The 18,000-nt window shown below is 24.1% G+C and overlaps 2 protein-coding genes across 3 annotated transcripts in view; one reads left to right on the top strand and one right to left on the bottom strand.

Moving 5' to 3' along the window:
• Positions 1 to 2,764: 2,764 nt before the first annotated feature.
• LOC112593908 (protein Wnt-16-like) lies at positions 2,765 to 8,360 on the top strand. Of its 2 annotated transcripts, none has more exons than XM_025338496.1 (9): positions 2,765 to 3,417; positions 3,524 to 3,567; positions 3,640 to 3,755; positions 4,336 to 4,625; positions 6,176 to 6,332; positions 6,747 to 6,897; positions 7,256 to 7,396; positions 7,470 to 7,727; positions 7,792 to 8,360. In XM_025338496.1, exons 2-9 carry the CDS (start codon positions 3,556 to 3,558, stop codon positions 7,891 to 7,893), a joined length of 1,227 nt encoding a protein of 408 aa, XP_025194281.1. In that variant the 5' UTR covers positions 2,765 to 3,417; positions 3,524 to 3,555; the 3' UTR covers positions 7,894 to 8,360. The 2 variants fall into 2 exon arrangements, with proteins under 2 accessions (XP_025194281.1, XP_025194280.1); XM_025338495.1 differs by having other exon boundaries at positions 2,766 to 3,417; positions 3,496 to 3,567.
• Positions 8,361 to 13,750: 5,390 nt separating this feature from the next.
• LOC112593906 (myotubularin-related protein 14) overlaps positions 13,751 to 18,000 on the bottom strand; it is a 10,159-nt gene continuing 5,909 nt past the window's right edge. The window contains exons 5-10 of the mRNA XM_025338493.1: positions 17,286 to 17,508; positions 14,734 to 15,065; positions 14,550 to 14,660; positions 14,116 to 14,487; positions 13,978 to 14,052; positions 13,751 to 13,916 (exon numbers count right to left, since the gene is read on the bottom strand). Of these exons, the coding sequence (XP_025194278.1) occupies positions 13,808 to 13,916; positions 13,978 to 14,052; positions 14,116 to 14,487; positions 14,550 to 14,660; positions 14,734 to 15,065; positions 17,286 to 17,508 (1,222 nt within the window). The 3' untranslated portion in view covers positions 13,751 to 13,807. The remainder of the gene's footprint in view (positions 13,917 to 13,977; positions 14,053 to 14,115; positions 14,488 to 14,549; positions 14,661 to 14,733; positions 15,066 to 17,285; positions 17,509 to 18,000) is intronic.

Here is an 18,000-nt window from a genome sequence, read left to right as displayed (position 1 = left end):
ATATGTCAAAATTAAGCAACAAAGATTTTCATAGATGTCAACTTTATAGTGAGTCGTTCCATTCGCATTTAAATTCATATTTCTCAAGTACTCATCCATCTTTATTTATATTCATTAATGCTCTAACGGATTTTCAAATTGAAATATATGTTAAAATTCAAAGTTGCAATAAATTAAATAAATCAAATAAACATATTTATACAAAAAATAATGAAAAAAATATATCCTAAAAAATATTAAATTATAAAGAAAAAAAAATAAATTCCCTAACTTTTTTAAATCTGTATGTTCTTATTATCAAAAACTTATTATTTTTACGTTTATTTTGTATTTGTAACTTATATTATTATTATTGACTATTTTTAAAAGAAACTTAAATGTATATTGGATTTTTTGAAATTTTATTTTTTATTGTATTTTGACTATAATATCATGTTCATAGCAGCTAAAGACATTAATTTATATTGTTATTATTATTATTATTATTATTATTATTATATATGATTGACTATTTTTAAACGCAACTTAAATGTATATTACATTTATTTTATGATTTTTACTAGACCCGGAAGAGTTTACATGTTTCCGTCAGGTAGTACTGGAGTAGACCCGGGAGAGTTTACCATCGGAAGAGTTTACAATCACCCATCATGCCATAAAACAAAATATTCCGGAATACAAAGAACATTCTAATTATATGAAAAATTCCAATGGGTCAAATATTGTTATTAACAATATATAGTACCGTTCCTGGTGCACTTTTTATAAATCATAAAAAAATCAGAAAATAAATTATAAAAAGATCACAAAATAAATAATTAAAAATATTATCATAAAAAGATCGCAAAATAAATATTAACATTAAAAGATCAGAAATAGATCACAAAATAAATATTAACATAAAAAGATCCCAAATAGATCACAAAATAAATATTAACATTAAAAGATCAGAAAATGAAATAAATCATTAATTGCATAAATATTATAGCATTCAATCTTTTTTGTTTTGATTTTTAATCAGTGTATTGAGATGTTTTACAAAATTATTTTTATCTATATTTGTTTTATAATGTCCCTAAGCTAATGTATCAATACCATTTTCCAAAATAAATCTTTTATCATCATAAGCACTTAAAGCTTTTTTGTTTTGTTCAAAAGTAAAAATATCATGTTTCTTTGTTCTAAATAAATTTTGAGTAACATATTTTGGATTTTTATTGTATAAACAATTTTTGAAATCGTTAAAATATATTTTATTTTCCACTACATTTTTTTTAACACCTTAAGCTTTTTTAATTTCTCTTTCTGTATTTAAAATTAACACGAGTGATAGTCACACGCCTGGAAACCCGCCGACATTCTTTACATTCAAACTTTTTTCCGGAAAATTGATTTTTCTAATTTATTGTATCGTTTTTCCTTTCATATTCTTACACGTAGCACAATAACTTAAAATACATTTTGTATGAATATGGAAATAACGAACTATGATAACTTTCACGAATAAAAAACCTATTGTAATTTTATTTTTAGTACGTCATAACTATATTATTATATGATCTAGCTTTATATTTTACATTTATCATTTAAATATATTCGAACGACTGTTTTGTTATATGTAATTACTATGTTATGTGATTAGACCTAAACCGTTTTAAATTATATAAATAATAAATAAATAAAAGTTAATATTAACTTTACATTAGTATATAAAATTAAACATAATAATATATTGTAATATAACAATTATAATGTAGGTACCTAATGTTATAATTTTATATTTTAGTATACATTAATGCTTCATGTGTGTTTATTAAAGTAATTAAATTATTATATTTATAAATAAAAATATTTAAGAATTATTTAATACTATTAATCTATCTTTTTTAAAATTTAAATTATCATTTATTCAGTTTAACTTGAAATATACTTTCAAATTTGGTTATAAATAAATTAATATACTATAAGTATAATAATTAACAAAAATAAGTAGAACAGTGTAATTTAATTTATGTTTATTGAAATTATTCAGATAACTCTAATAACTTTAATGAAAATATAGTTTGTTATATAAATTTATTTCTTTGTGTGCCGTGAAATCTATAAATAATAATAAAAATATGTATTCAAGATATACACACGGTTAAAATCAAACATTTCAAGTGGTTTTATACTCAACGAAGCGAGTATAAAAACAATAGTTGTTAAATGAAATTCAATTGAATAAGTAGGTGGTTAGATTGTGTAGTTTTAATTTTTTATTGAAATAAATACTATTATTTTTAGCAAAAATATATTTTGCTGTTTTTAGGTGCTTATTTTTTTCATAATAAATGCAAATGTATCACAGCTCTAGTTATTAAACATTAATTCATACACCTACTATTCATGTATACAGTTGTTATTATAAATTACGCGGACAGCTTATGTAATAGTATGTTTTGTGTATACATTTCTTAGAACAACTTGAACTGCCTAACAGTAAGTAGCGACGACGGCACTGTGAAATAATAATAACAGAATTAATAATACTATATATGTGTGTGTGTGTGTGTGTGTACTGCACGAAAACGCAAAACCGGAATACACTAACGCAGACGGGTAAATATTGAATAATGTTTTAATAAACGAGATAATAATCAATAATCCGTTTCGTTGAAGCGTAGAGTGAAGACCGTCGACTTGCGAATTAATTATATCGCCGAACAGATGTTGCACTCATTTTATTAACGTTTTCCGACGGGTCGGTGTATCGCTGAGATGACTGATGCTAATAAACTAATATATATTCAACGTATGGAACTTGTAACATGTATACACAACACGCGCATATATTAATAATATTATGACAGAAACGTGATATCCGTAAATGAAAAATTAAATGAAAAATATCAACGAGAGTTCGGGAAGAGGGATTGTCGCAACCATATGGCTAATAATTGCAACTGTGCCGCGAATGGGGAAACATTGTAAACGCGAACAGTGTTGTCAGTGATGAGGTGATAGTCATTAGTCAGCGATCTCCGACGTTGCGCGGACCGTTCGTCTACCTCGAAAACCGTGCGCGTTCCTAATCAATTATCATCCATTCTACTGTCCAAGTATTATTATCTATATTTTATCTAATAAACCTTGCCGTCCGTGTACGTTAATAAATAATAATAAAAATATCGTCTATCGAGCATTTTGTCACTGTACTCCCTTGTCGCCACAGCCGAGTTCAAATCGTGCACGGTTGCTATCTAGCAGCAACCCGTCAGTTGTTCGTCGTCCGCTTTTCCCTCTATCCAGGCTTGGAGTGTAACGTTAGTCATCATCTACACCCCGGACTTCGCAATCGCTACCTAGCAACTTAGTCGCAGCTAGAACATCTGAAACGAAACAACTACAATGTTGATGATCGCTCATACGAACGCAGTAAGTGCGCCATGTAATCGTTTGGTACCGTGAATGCATTCCGAACAATCTCAACGATCGGCTTATATACGTCCGTAGGTCACATACATCCTCAACTGTCATCTAGGTGTCCCGGCTTGGTGACTGTTTGGTTTTTTGATGGCTCTACTCGTATGTCATTGTTTATACTAGGATGACAATGTTGTTTGGTTAATCTATACAAATTCTCTACAATTCATATAGAGTACATCAATTCTTATATTATCTGTAACATTGGCCAGTATGAGAAATGTGATGAGTTTCATTCAACTGATTGTGTTGTTTCTGCCGTTTGCATTATCTGCAAGTCCAAATTGGATGTAAGTCATTTTATTAGCTAGTTTCCATTGGCAAGTGACTGTAGTCACTATATTGTGTTTGCTAGAATATTGCGTTATGTAGTTTGAGTGTCATTATTTTCATTTTTACTATTGTGACGTTAAGCATTTTTTGAATTATTTAATTTATATAACTAAAATGCTTTCAATATTTTTAAACAAATTGATTGTTTTAATTGGATTGCATTTTTTGTTCAAATATTTTAGTACATTTTATTATAATATGACGTGTATTTTGTTTATATCAACAGTCATTTAGCCTATAGGTACAATCAATTAGGTTTTCTTTCAACAGTAACTCGTAATAGCTTATTTTATTATTATTACTTATTTGTTTGTAGTGTATTCTTTGTATGTTTATATATTTTCCAGGTAATGGCTTGTAGTATATGTAATGTGTATGTATAGAAAAACCTCAGAATCGGTATCTACTTTTATATACATTACTACATACACTAATTAACCCATAGAGTTGATGATAATTAGTCTCTTTTTTTTTGTAACTAGTTATTTTGAGTACTTTTATAAAATTGCTTAATTTTGCACTAATTTTTAATTATAGGTATTTAGGTATAATAGGGATACCACCACCTCTTCAACAGCAACAAGCATCACCAGGTTCAGAGATCGAGGATCCAGAAATAGTTCAAGCCAGAGCGGTTTGTGGTGCCTTGCCAGGTTTAGCCTCAAAACAAGTGGATGTGTGCATGAAGCATCCAAATGCTATATATTCAGTATCCGATGGAGCTAAAAAAGCCATTGAACAGTGTCAACTTCAGTTTCGTCATGAACGATGGAATTGTTCAGTAATGGAAAATGAACAAAGTGTGTTTGGTCCAACACTAGACAAAGGTATGAAATTAATTTATGTATACATTTTAAAGCGTTAATTATATTTTTAATTCAATTAGAATCAAACCTATGTGATTTAAACTCATTTGTGCATCCATTTGTTTTATTTTAAGTAAATTAATTACTGTTACATTAGTGAAATAATATTTAATGTATATTTATTATTATCTTCAGTGCTGTGTCTACCCTTTATTCTGCAACAAAATTATACACTCTCTATATTATTGATAAGTTTGTTAGCCAAGATATTTAATATGGTTAATGTGGTGGTATACATTCACCATTATAATCTATATTTGCTTATTATTAATTGTTCCATAAAGTACCAGTTTTTATGCTTACAATATTTACATTAAATTCTACGTTCAATTTTTCTGAATACATCTGACAAATCATATTCCTAACACCTAGAATCTAATATTATAATTACAACAGGTATTTTTTTATTTTTTTTTTTTGTAAGTTTAAAACAAATTTTATTTTTTTGTGATTTTATTGATGTAATATCATTAACTCACAGTTTTTATCACAGTATGTAGATATATTCTACTAGTAAATTAATTTACACCTAACGTATTATAGTATAAATAGCATACATATATATAAAATTTCATACTTTGATAATTACACAACATTAATATTGTCTGAATCTGCTCATAATTCATGAATATTAAACTACAATTTTATTTTCTTACATAAATCTGAAAATAAATTTTTTATAATTAATTTATGAATACTGCGGGGTGGGTTTAGTAATGTAATCAATTTATACACATCCAAAACAACATTTAACAATCATAATATATATTTTTATAAAATAATACTACCTTATTAACACTTAAACATTTTGAGCCATTAAATATTATAAGTAATTATTGATTAATTAATGTTATGTAATTAAAATTCTATATTTTCAGTAAAATATTATCTTTTACTTTTTAGATATTGATGAATGTATTAGTTTATAATGACTTGTGTTTTTACTATAAGGTATTCTCAACACCTGTATAACTAAAAGTTTACCCATTTGACAACTTTTTGTAATGTCATATTATTTTTAACTATTTTCCATTAAAAATAAGTTGATTATTAACACCTATAGAGTTTAATTTAATAATTAAATATAATGTATAGAAATTATTTCTATATTAAACTTTTTTTAAAACGACTTAGTTTAATTCATGTTCAAATTATCTTACTATTCCAACCTTTATTAAACTATATTTAGGGATCTATAACGGAGAAAAAAATAATGGATCTTACTTACACAAAAGCTTTTGAGCGAAAATAAAACTAACATTTAAATAGCAGAAATAATGAATGTAATAATATCACAATTGACATTGATATTAGTTGTATTGGCTTGTGGATTTTTTTACAATACATCATCCATAAGTTAATTTTAATATATAATTCAGATTGTTACATTGGATTAATAATATATAATAGATGTAATGATAAAAATAAGTTATTAATAGGCATGTAAAATAATAAATCTACATTAAAACAAAAAGTTCATTATTAGTAATAGTTATTATTTTTTTGAGTAGGTAGTAAAGAGACTGCCTTTATCTACGCTATCACTAGTGCAGGTGTAGTGTATTCAATTACAAATGCATGCAGTTCAGGAAGATTAACTGAATGTAGTTGTGACTCTATGCAACATGGTCAAACTACGCCTGAAGGATGGAAATGGGGAGGTTGCAGGTAAATATTAGATTAAGATAATAACTTTTTGCTTAAATAAAAATACTTATATGTGTATATTGTATAAACAATATAATCATATTTTTAGGTAACATTAAATTGGATGGTTTTAGGACATATTTTGCATTAGTATAAAAATTAAAATGTTCATTTATAGGAATGTTTTCAATATTTTAATTATTCTAGAAATCGCAGTCTTAGATTTGAATTTTCTTAAATAGCAATATCATCTTTTTTTCATGCCATATTTGAGTAGACCAATTTATTTAACGTAATAAATTACCTGACATTTAACACAATAATCAAGTTATATTAAACCAAATTTGTCGTACTTTATTTGGAAAAGGCCTAATTAATGTTACCAAAAAAATAGATTACATTGTATGATGTATATCGTATATTTTTTAATTTTAGTGATAATTTGCGTTTTGGATTACAATTCTCTCGAAAATTTGTTGATGGTTCTGAACCCAATCGGCCTGATAATTTCAAAACCACAAAACAAAAAAGAATTTGGTCCAATCGCCTCAAAATGAATTTGCATAATAATGAAGTAGGCCGACAGGTAAAACAGACAATTATTTTGTTTTAAAAATATTTCAGCACATAATATGGTTCAAGATAATAATAAACAGTATTTTTCTATAATTAATCATAATTATAGTTTTCGATTCTTTTTTTGTTATATATATTACAACGATTAAAGTAATTTAAGGTTTTGAGGGCTAGGTTATTAATTTGGCATCAATTAGTGAGATTCCACTAAGAAATGTCCACATTAGTTGGCCTCTGTCCTATATTAGAAAATCTATATAATTTGAATTTTTTTGAATTTTATTATTATTATTGCTATCAGGGCATCATAGAATCAATCTTTTAATCTGCAATAGAAAGTTTTTTTATCAAAATTATCTCATATTTAGATTGTTATGTCATTAATGAAAATGCATTGTCGTTGTCATGGTGTGTCTGGTTCATGTGAACTAAAAACCTGTTGGAAATTTATGCCATCATTCAATGAGATTGGTAATGAACTCAAACAAAAATATGGAAAAGCTATTCTTGTATGTTTTAGATTGATTTTTTCTAGTAATAATTGTCATGATTTTTGATAACTTGTATTATTCATGATGATAGATTAATCATATCGCAAACAATTCACAAAAGAAAAACAATACAATACATCAGAAAAGAGAGCCCAGGGCTTTAAAGAGACTAAAAAAACAAATGTTAATCGAACCAAAAGAATTAGTGCATATACAGAAGTCACCAAATTATTGTAAGCAAGACTTTGAAAACGGAGTATTGGGTACAGAAGGTCGCAAGTGCAATATTACATCAACTGGGCCGGATTCTTGTAATAAACTGTGTTGTGGTCGTGGTTATATCACTAAGGTAATAAACAATGTCTGATAATAATAAATATGAAGTAAAATTTTTTTTTTCTGTTTTTTCTAAGGTTGTAAAGGAAGAGGAACATTGCAATTGCAAATTTGTTTGGTGCTGTTACGTTAAATGCGATATTTGCTACAAAAACATTGAACAAAAATCTTGTAAATAAATACATGACATTGAACATGTACTTGAAATTAAATTTTCTATGATTGCTTCAAAAAAAAAATCTTTAGTCTGTTGTTCTCATGTATAAATGCAAATTTTCATTCAATTAATAGAAATAATAAAACAAATTTTCATAAACATATCAGTAATAATTAAAATCAAGCACATGCTATATTATGAATATTTTTATCCCATTTGTACGTTTCCAAAATCCCCTAATGAAACTATACACACGTCTTCCGCAATTGATTAACTGTCGCTTGCACTCGCATACTCTGTAGTATACGAAAGCACATTGTGTAGCATTTAGAGCATTATATATTTATATTTAGCATTAAAATGTAATGATGTATAAGAAATGTAACATTATTCCTTCATATATTAAATTATTATTCAACTAAAAGTTTTGTTTGTATTTTATTTTAAGACATTTCTTTATATACAGACAAAATGCAATTGAAATATGTATCCAACTTATAATTTATAATAATATTTCTGTAATTTTTAGGTATGAAAAAATTAAGAAAACATGATGTTTAATTTTAAATAAAACATTTCATGAGTAATCAAATATTCAAACAACTAATATTTATTCCTCAGCTCCCCTTCCCCACATACAACCACCTTAGCCATATAATCAATGTTGAAATCTTAAACTAAAAAAATAATGTTAAGCTGAATGCCACATTAAGAAAAAATAACACACTTATTAATTTTTTAGAAGATAAATTATTATGAAATGTTACAAAAATTGATACATTTTATAACATTAACAATAAAAGGAAATTACATATAAATTAGTTCTAAAATAACAACCTTGACACAATTATTCATCAGAGTTAACCATATACCAGTTTAAACTAAATTTGGAAATCTGACAGTTCGTACATAAATAAGTCATAAACAACACGAGGTGTACATTTTTTACCTGCCAGTTATTGAGCTAATATTATAAGAACACAAATATTAAGTACTTCTTAATTCTATGAACACAGTTATTAAGTCCAATTTAAATGATTTTGGTGTTCGTGTTTGTTGCGATTTTGATGTAAATTAATGCTACTTGTATAATACAAATAGCTAAATTTTAAAATTAATTTATCACAATAAACTTAATGTGCACTTTAAGGCCATAAAAAGATCCAATAAATTAATATAAAGTACTTTTAATTTTGTAAATAGATTTCCAAATTCCTCAAAAAATAAAAATAAATAAATAAAACAAAATACATTCTTAATATCTTACACATTATATTATATTTAAACGTATAAAAACCTATTATTTTTTATTGGTTAATAATATGTTAATATAAGCTAAGTAAACAGTCATGTATATTTCAGAACTTAACGATAAATTAATTATAATTATAAAAATTTTAAAACAGCCTATTATGATTATTTTTTTCTTATAACTATAACTTAAAACTTACACCTGTTAAAGTCAAATTCATCAAATTTAGGCAGGAAATGTGACATGTTATTAGAATCACCAATATTGCTGTCATATATATCAGCTTAAATAACTGAGATTAAAAAAAAAAAAACAACAGCAACATTTTCATGTATTGGATCGTCAATGTACAATGTAAGATTAAATTATATTATTTCTTAGCATAACATTATTTTATAAGACTAAAGTCAAAGTAGTTCAAATTGACTATTTGACTATTACATGCTAGAAAACAATAGTTAAAGCAAATTATAATATTATAAAATATTAATAGATATCCATTAATTATTTAGAACATTATAAAATATACTTCAATATTTTTTTAGAGAAATAAGTCAAATATTTTTTTTTAATAGACCACACAAATTCATTTACTGATATTATTTTATATTTAAGTTAGAAATCAAATAAAATTTGAAATTTTTGTAATAAACAATTAATTTTAAAAACATTTAAATTTAATCCTTAATGACCAAGATGACTAATAAATGTTTAGTATATTTTAACTATAAATTAAGATAAATAAGTTTTTTTATTAAAAATCAATTATTGATTATCCAATAAAACTTGATAATCTGAAAAATTCAAATCAGTGTTAACTAGTTTTATGATTTTTCTAAATTAATGATATACAATGATCAAGAAACTTTATATCAACAACATTATTTATAAGTTCTAATAAAAATTACAAAATAAAATAAATAATAATTTGAAAATGAATAACATAGTAAGATAAAATAAGATATCTAAAAAGAGTAAAGTTAATTTAATTGAATCTATGACATCAGTATTTTTTTTTTAATTATTAAAAAAAGTTAGACAAGGTACTATTAATATTAATTTCTTAATGTGTTATCAAGTATAAACAAATTCATTAGATTATTAGGCCTTATAAATATATTCAAATTTAAATATAACCTAACTATATAAATTTGTTTGTGATTCAATTTACTTTGAAAGGATATCATACATCAATTTTATACTTAATATTTTGTTCAATAAATTGGTCATTCTACGTATAATATGTATCGAGTAAAATTAGTTTGTATACATTTGGTTTTAAAATTTTAAATGAAAGAGATTATAACTTAATAAATCAGGGAAATGTGAATTTTAATATGACCTAATGTTATTACAGCATAATTTTTATTAGAACACAATTATGGTATATAATATAATAATATATATCTAAACATGAGCGTCTCCAGGAGGGCAGGACAGGGCACTTGACTCCATAAAATTTAAATTTTTTTATTTAATGTAATAATGACAAAACATAATAATGTATACATTTTGTATAAGAAAATCTTCATTTATTTTTAAATTAATTTTACTTCATCTTAGAAAAATGTCTGGGGACGCCCATGTATCTAAATGTATAATATGTACAACATAAAAAAATTATTACATTAAATTATATTCTATAGTCATGAATAACTTAATAATTTTCTTAAAACTAGCACTAAAAATTATAATAAATTAAAACATAAAAGAATGTGGTAACATTATTAAGTGTATCTTTTTTCAAAATGATAAACAATAAATATCAAAATTGTGTTTCATAATTTCTGTAAAACCAATGTACGTATGATAGAAACATAATATAGATTTTTCCTGAACATAAGCCAAACTATGAAAACATTTGAGTAAATAAAATAGTATGACAAAAAATGCGAAAGTAGTCAACATATGAACGAATTTATAGGATCTAGTGTATATTTAAATTCATTCAAATCTCTCAAGATTAAAGTAGTGATTTATATTTATAAATAATATTATAAAAAACTTGAGAAAAAATGAAGCAACTTTGAGAGAAAATTTTAATGTTTAGCTTATTTGGTTTTAAATGTGTAAATATTTAAAATTCAAAGTGGTTATCGTTAGTCAAAAACACATGCACATCTAAACTGGCAAAATGATGAGATTTTAATTTTATAAAAACCTAAAACATACATGGTAAAATGTTACAATTATGCCAACCTAGTGCTCATGGCTAAGTAAACAAATATATTAGCTAAAATTTTATCTTCACTATCATTGTGGTATGTTTTTCAGACATGGAAAACATAATATCAATAAGCTAATGCATTAGCATTTTTATTGTAGTGTTCAATAATTTAGCATTTATTCCAAGTCGGAGGGAAATTTTGTTTATATTACTATCTAACTAGTACACCTGTTTTATTAGTTATGCTTGTGCTTACATATCTGAAATTATCATGATAGTTGTCTTATTGAGATGGTATGTGGAAGAATAATTACTAGGGCTCGAATGTTGATGCATTTATAACTTTTTTTCTATTGTTAGGATTTGTTTCTAAACAGGTTATAAATTTGTTTCAAACAAATACAAATTAATATCTAAAATTTTAAGGGCAATTTTTTGCAATTATGTTGATTTTCAATACAATTTTATGTATTTTTTTAAGTTTTCATTTTTTTTCTTTTTGTTAGATTATACAGAAATATAATCTATGATTATTTTGTTAATACTTCATATATTTAAAAAACAATAGTTTTTATAAAAAAATTTAAATGTTATTAAAATTATTTGTAGGTTCCAGAAAACATAAGAAGACCGGACAATTTATCAGATTTTCAATGATGAGAATTTGATTTTGTATTTTTTTATAATTTACTTGTTTAAAACCTATCTAATAATAATACTTTATAAAATTAATCAATTCATTTCATAAAATAATTTTTTAATATATATATATATATATATATTTTATTGCAATTTTTAAGAGCAATTTTTAATTTTTCATAGCAAGCCCTAATAATCAGAATCTTGACATGACCTTGCACTCATACTAATAGAACATGTGGCCACTACCATTCACTTGTTAATTAACTTATAAAATTTCACACATAGGCATGTCATATCATAAGAGACATATATTAATATTAGACTAGAACCACTTTAAAACCTAAGGAAGAGCTTGGCCTTACTCCAAAAGTTCTGCTTATGTAATTCCTAGCTAAAAACTGAACACAGTTTAACTAATTAGAAAAAGATCCAAACTAATATATCTTATGCGTGTCATAAAACTAACCAGGTATAATAGTGGTTAAAAAAATAGAAGACTCAATTTTTTCATTAGTTTTATATATTTTTTAATATATAATAGTTCCCTATTTTAAATAACTTATAATATCTATACAATTACATTTTATTTTCAAGACATATTTTTTATGTAGCCATATTATATATTTTTGATAACTATTAGGACTCTAAGAAAACGGGTACAGCCAATATTTTATCTTGAGAAATCAAGCTAATACAAAAAATCATTTTCCAGAATTTTAAAATGAACCTATGTATATGAACGATACAATATCCACTTTAATTGTAACAATTTAAAAATTAAATACATTTTTTAGTTTATATGTGTATCCAAAGAATAAATACGAGATTGTTAAAAATTATACTTATTTATTTTAAACATAATGAAAAATTGGTTTTACTTAATACATTATTAATTAGATAGATTATAAAAATCAATTCTTCAATAGAACCAAGTAATAGCAATTTGAGCTTTGTTGAGTATAAATAAAAAACAATTTTTTTGAAATTATGAAACACAAGTACCTTAAAATATGCCTATGTTGCTTATATCGTATTTAACACAATTTTTGAGCAAAGCATTTACTTCCTATATATTTGATAATTAAATGTAAGTAAAATTGAAACTTAAGGCACCATAATCTCAGATTTGGTTTAACTCACAAACACTAGAAATATAAAACATGATTTTGATATTGCAAGTATAGACTAAAGACAACTGATTTTACTACCACATACCCTTAGTTTTAAGTAAATTTTATTTTATTATACTACTTTATTTGCAAATTATTGCAATATAATATTGAACATTATGGTAGCACACAAAACATAGATACATAAAAAAAATATGTACCTAAAATAAATTAAAATTAATTTAACATTTGAAAATATTATGACACATTCTCCCTGTATTGTTTAAGTTATATATAAAACAATAATTACAATATTTTCTTTACAAATAATATAATTGGGTGTGAAGGTTAATTAATAAAAGTAATATTTAAAGAAATTCATATAATAATATAAATTATACAAACATACGCATAAATACATTTTTATGTGAATTAATAGGGAATGTTGATATAAAAATAATGGTAGAGGCTATTCTGTCAATATAAAGAATTTATGAAGATTGAATTATGCCTAATATACATTGGTATGTAACTTAAAATTGAAGAATTGGCTGATTTTTTTTTACTCTATATTGTCTGTTTTAATATAATACAAATTTATTTAGAACAAAAGCAATAAATAAGTCAACCAAGTTCAATAGAAAAAAAGTATAGTACAAGTCAAATATAATTTATGTTATATAAAAATCTATTCGGCCCTTTTCAAAATACATTTTGTAAATAGAACCATTCAATAAAATGCAATTTAAACATATATAGTCAAATATCAAAACAATAATTTACTAAGAATACCTTCTGGGCCATCAGTTTTGTAGCCATACGTACTGTAACATTTATGGAATAATTCTCTGACAGCAGATAATCTGTTTTCTCGTCTACAAAATGTAAATAAAATAAATATAAAATTCAAATATTTTATACAATGTTTTAACTTACGATGAAATTGGTCGAAATCTGTTTTCAGACAAATCATTACCATTCAGGCTACCGGTTTGAGTTACCATTGACCATCTGACAACATGATAATGATAAATAACAAACAAATTTTTTAATTACTTTATTTTATGAACTCACTCATCAGTCTCGCTTGAATTTGAATAGGTTCTTATTTTATGTGAAGTAGGCATATCAACCGGCATAGTCCTATCTAAATTAGATGGGATTTCACAATCGTCAAAGTCAAAATCCAATTCTGGAGACCTAACTGAACGATGTCGTCTGCGAGGAGATGAGCATTTATACCGTTTTGTTTCTACTTCTTCAGACATAATAAAATCATCATCATCAATGTCCTCAATATCTTCCATTTCATAAATTGTTTCTGTTATAAAAAACTTTTCTGCTGGTTTTTTTATTGATTTTAGCTTAGGTGTTTGTTCAAAATCAAACTGTGAATAATTATCTTCCAAAGTATCATAAGATTTACCATTAGTTAAATCTTCATTACTATAAAATAAATATTAAATTATTATGTTGATCAAATACTATTTGAAAGATTAACTACATACCTGCCATTACTATTATTTCGTGAACGAATATCTAACTGATCCAAATCAGTTAAATCAAATTCACTCATGTGTGAGGAATATTTAGGACTACTTGGTGCAGTAACGGCAGAACTAATATTGTACAAAATCAAACATATTAGTTTTTTGTTAATATTAATAAAGTACCTTGCATTTTCTAACTTACGGCATACTAGGAGTCTTAAAATCATCACTAAAAATGTATTTGAGGAAATGAAAACAAAAATGCATTATATCTTCTCCTTTTTCAAGACGATTTTCTAGGTTATGCCCGAATAAATACCAGTCATATCCAAGTGTTAAATAAAGAATCTGGCTAGGAGACAATGATTTATGGATAACACCATCAGCCCATAAGGACATTCTCAATAATGATATAAACATAGGTGTACGATCCCAACCACTGATGCAATGAATTAATATACCTTTTGATGAACACCAAACATATTTTAACATTAAACTTAAGTAGTTTTCTGTCAGTTGCCGCAAATCCCACTCCTATAACACCAAATTCAACATTTAATTATTTTATGTTATAAGGTAAAGTTATAATAAATTAAATGACATTAGTTAATGGATTTTATTGTTAATACATGCTTTTAATAGAATGAGATATTTTTAATCTAATGAAAAATGTACACGATTAAGTTTATTTTAATTAAAATAACCCTCATTTTACTTAACAATTTTGTAAATTGATACATATTAAACAGATTTTTAGTAATAAATTAAATTTTAACTGTATTTCTTAAGAATATCTTAAAAAAATATTATAGGTAATAGTAATTTATTTTATATAAGAAAATTACATGCCATTTTACATTATCTAGACTAAAACTAGTTTTTTAATTGCGTTAGTATGTACAGTAATATAGTTATTATAGAATATAGAAAGACTATAATAGACGATAAAAATAAGGAATAAGTGACAATCAGATTTAGTATGAGGTATGTGTATTCAATTTTTAAAGTACCAAAAGTGGTTTGATTAAAAGCAAAGTATTATTTAAAAGAATTTTCCAATGAGACATTTACAAGTGATAAAGCAATTCTATACTGTCATGAAGTGAAATGGCAAAATCAACAAATCAGTGCTTTTCAGTGACTCAACATATATTTAAGCACTAGAAAAATAAAAATCATAAAAATATTTAAAATCAAAACTAACAAAGTCTTTCAAAAATTGTTTACCTTTTAATACCGATTTGTGACTTATGTTAATTCGAGTAGATATTCCAACTTTCAAACTAAAGAATGGAAAATTCATTGATTTTTTTTTTTGAAAAATTTACCAACAATAAATTCTAGAAGAAAGTACTATCCAAAAGTATACAATATGTTATTTCTCGTTGCTTTATTCCAAAAAAATAATCGTCATTTTATGTACCTAAGTAATTTGTATTACTATTTTTAATATTTATAATATTATAAATTATTTTATAATTTTCAATACTAGTACATTTTTTCTGTATTTACATATAATTTCATATAAATTAAAAAATGGTATATATATATTGATTTTTTTTATTAGAATAAAGACATTCCTTTGTTATTATAAATTTAAATTTATTTAGGTGATTTATTTTACATACATTTATTATCAGTATTCTACACAGAACTGATAAACAAGTGCATTTTTTATCTTGTGAATTTTATGTCCAAAAAAAAAGTTATGCATAATATTCTAATACATTAAAATAAAAACACAACTAGAGCACGGATTTTTATGCACTAAAAAATATCAAAATATATCATATAATATCCAGTCAATATCATAAAAACATGCAACAAATATAGAAGAATTTTTTTTTTTATTTATATACAATTCTTAAATTAAATAACTTATAATAATTAATTAATTAATATACTAAGTATATAAAATGTTCGCTTTAATATGCAATACATTTTGAATTTTAAAAAAACATGCAAAAATATGCAATAACCATTAAACATGCAGAAATATGCCAAAAAAATCTTAGCATTAGATTCATATTGTTATGATTCTTGAAAATAACTGATAAACATCCAAAAAAGTAAAAAAAATATATGATTGCATAGAGATCCACGCTCTATATATGACCAAGAAAAAACTTTAAAAAAGAATAGCAATCCAATTAACATAGGATATTTCTGATTTTTAAACAAAAAACTGTTATAACAATACAATAATAATAATATTGATCAATTTACATATTTACCGAATTTTCTGTCTTATTATTAAATATAAATTCACTAAGTTAGCCTAAAATCTAAATTATCATATATGAAATAGATTTTTCTAATTTTACTTTATGAAAATACTATGTTTTATTTAGTCAAAATTGATAGTAAAAATATATTTTGATTTTATTCCCTAATTTATTCTTATATAATTATTCACTAATTTCCAATATAAAAAAATTAATTTTAGTAAAAATTAATTGATTTTGAAACATGTACAAATAATAGTTATTGTTAAATGTGATACAACCTATAAGTAAATTGCACACTAGTATTATAATACTCAAAGCAAGAGCATGACAAGTTTTCATAAAAAACCATTATGATACATGAAGCACAATTGAAAATTTAGATACAATTAAATGCACAATATGGGTAAGTACACCATATATCAAAAATAATATTTTAAAATTAGTTGATTTTAATAATAAAAATAATAAAATAAAATAAAATTACTATTATTTATCTTAAATATATAAATATTCAATAAAATTTAACCTTGTATTTACTCCATTGAATATCCAATTGATCAACAGCAGGATTAGGTTTCACATTAAGCGTTGAATCAATAGATGGATCAGACCAATCAAACATTAATCCTTCAGAATTATAATTGTTTTTCTTAAAATCGAGGAAAAATTCACATCCTGGATATGGTGTAGGTATAATACGAAACACGGCATATTTTTGAGTATCATCTACTTTTTCTGAAGATGTTACACTTAAAATATCAATTAAAAAAAAAAAAAAAAAAAAAAAACAATAAATATTTTAAACTCAATGATACATTATAATAATTTATTTATTTAACAAATAACACAATTTAAGTTGAAAAAATCAAGTAATAAAAAAAATAATTTATAATACATAATTAATTAATAGTATAAAATAAGAAAAAGAAAAAACTACTAAAAATAACCTGAGTATTTTATAATATAACATATTTTGGGATTTTGCACCAAGTGTTAAGGGAATAAAGGAGAAACATCTCTTATAAACATAGCACATATCAATAACATATTAGGCAAATATAGATTATAATTTTTTTTTTTAAATTCTGAGCGGAACGATTAATGTATATCAATATATTAATCGCTGATTATACAATAGTGGTTTTTTAATTATAAGTGTTTTTAAATAGTTTAAAAAAAAAAAATAGTTTTTTAATTATTATTATTATTATTATTATTATTATTATTATTATTATTATTAT

Source organism: Melanaphis sacchari, unplaced genomic scaffold, assembly GCF_002803265.2.
Source record: "Melanaphis sacchari strain LSU unplaced genomic scaffold, SCAv2.0 Contig212_pilon_pilon, whole genome shotgun sequence".
Lineage (NCBI taxonomy): Eukaryota > Metazoa > Arthropoda > Insecta > Hemiptera > Aphididae > Melanaphis > Melanaphis sacchari.
The sequence above is the reverse complement of the archived record's forward strand: the minus strand, read 5'-3'. Positions and strand labels throughout refer to the sequence as shown.

Coding starts and splice junctions, on each gene's coding strand:
- LOC112593908 (XM_025338496.1), top strand. Junction 7,397..7,469: donor AATATGGAAAAGCTATTCTT/GTATGTTTTAGA, acceptor TCATGATGATAG/ATTAATCATATCGCAAACAA. Junction 7,728..7,791: donor GTCGTGGTTATATCACTAAG/GTAATAAACAAT, acceptor GTTTTTTCTAAG/GTTGTAAAGGAAGAGGAACA.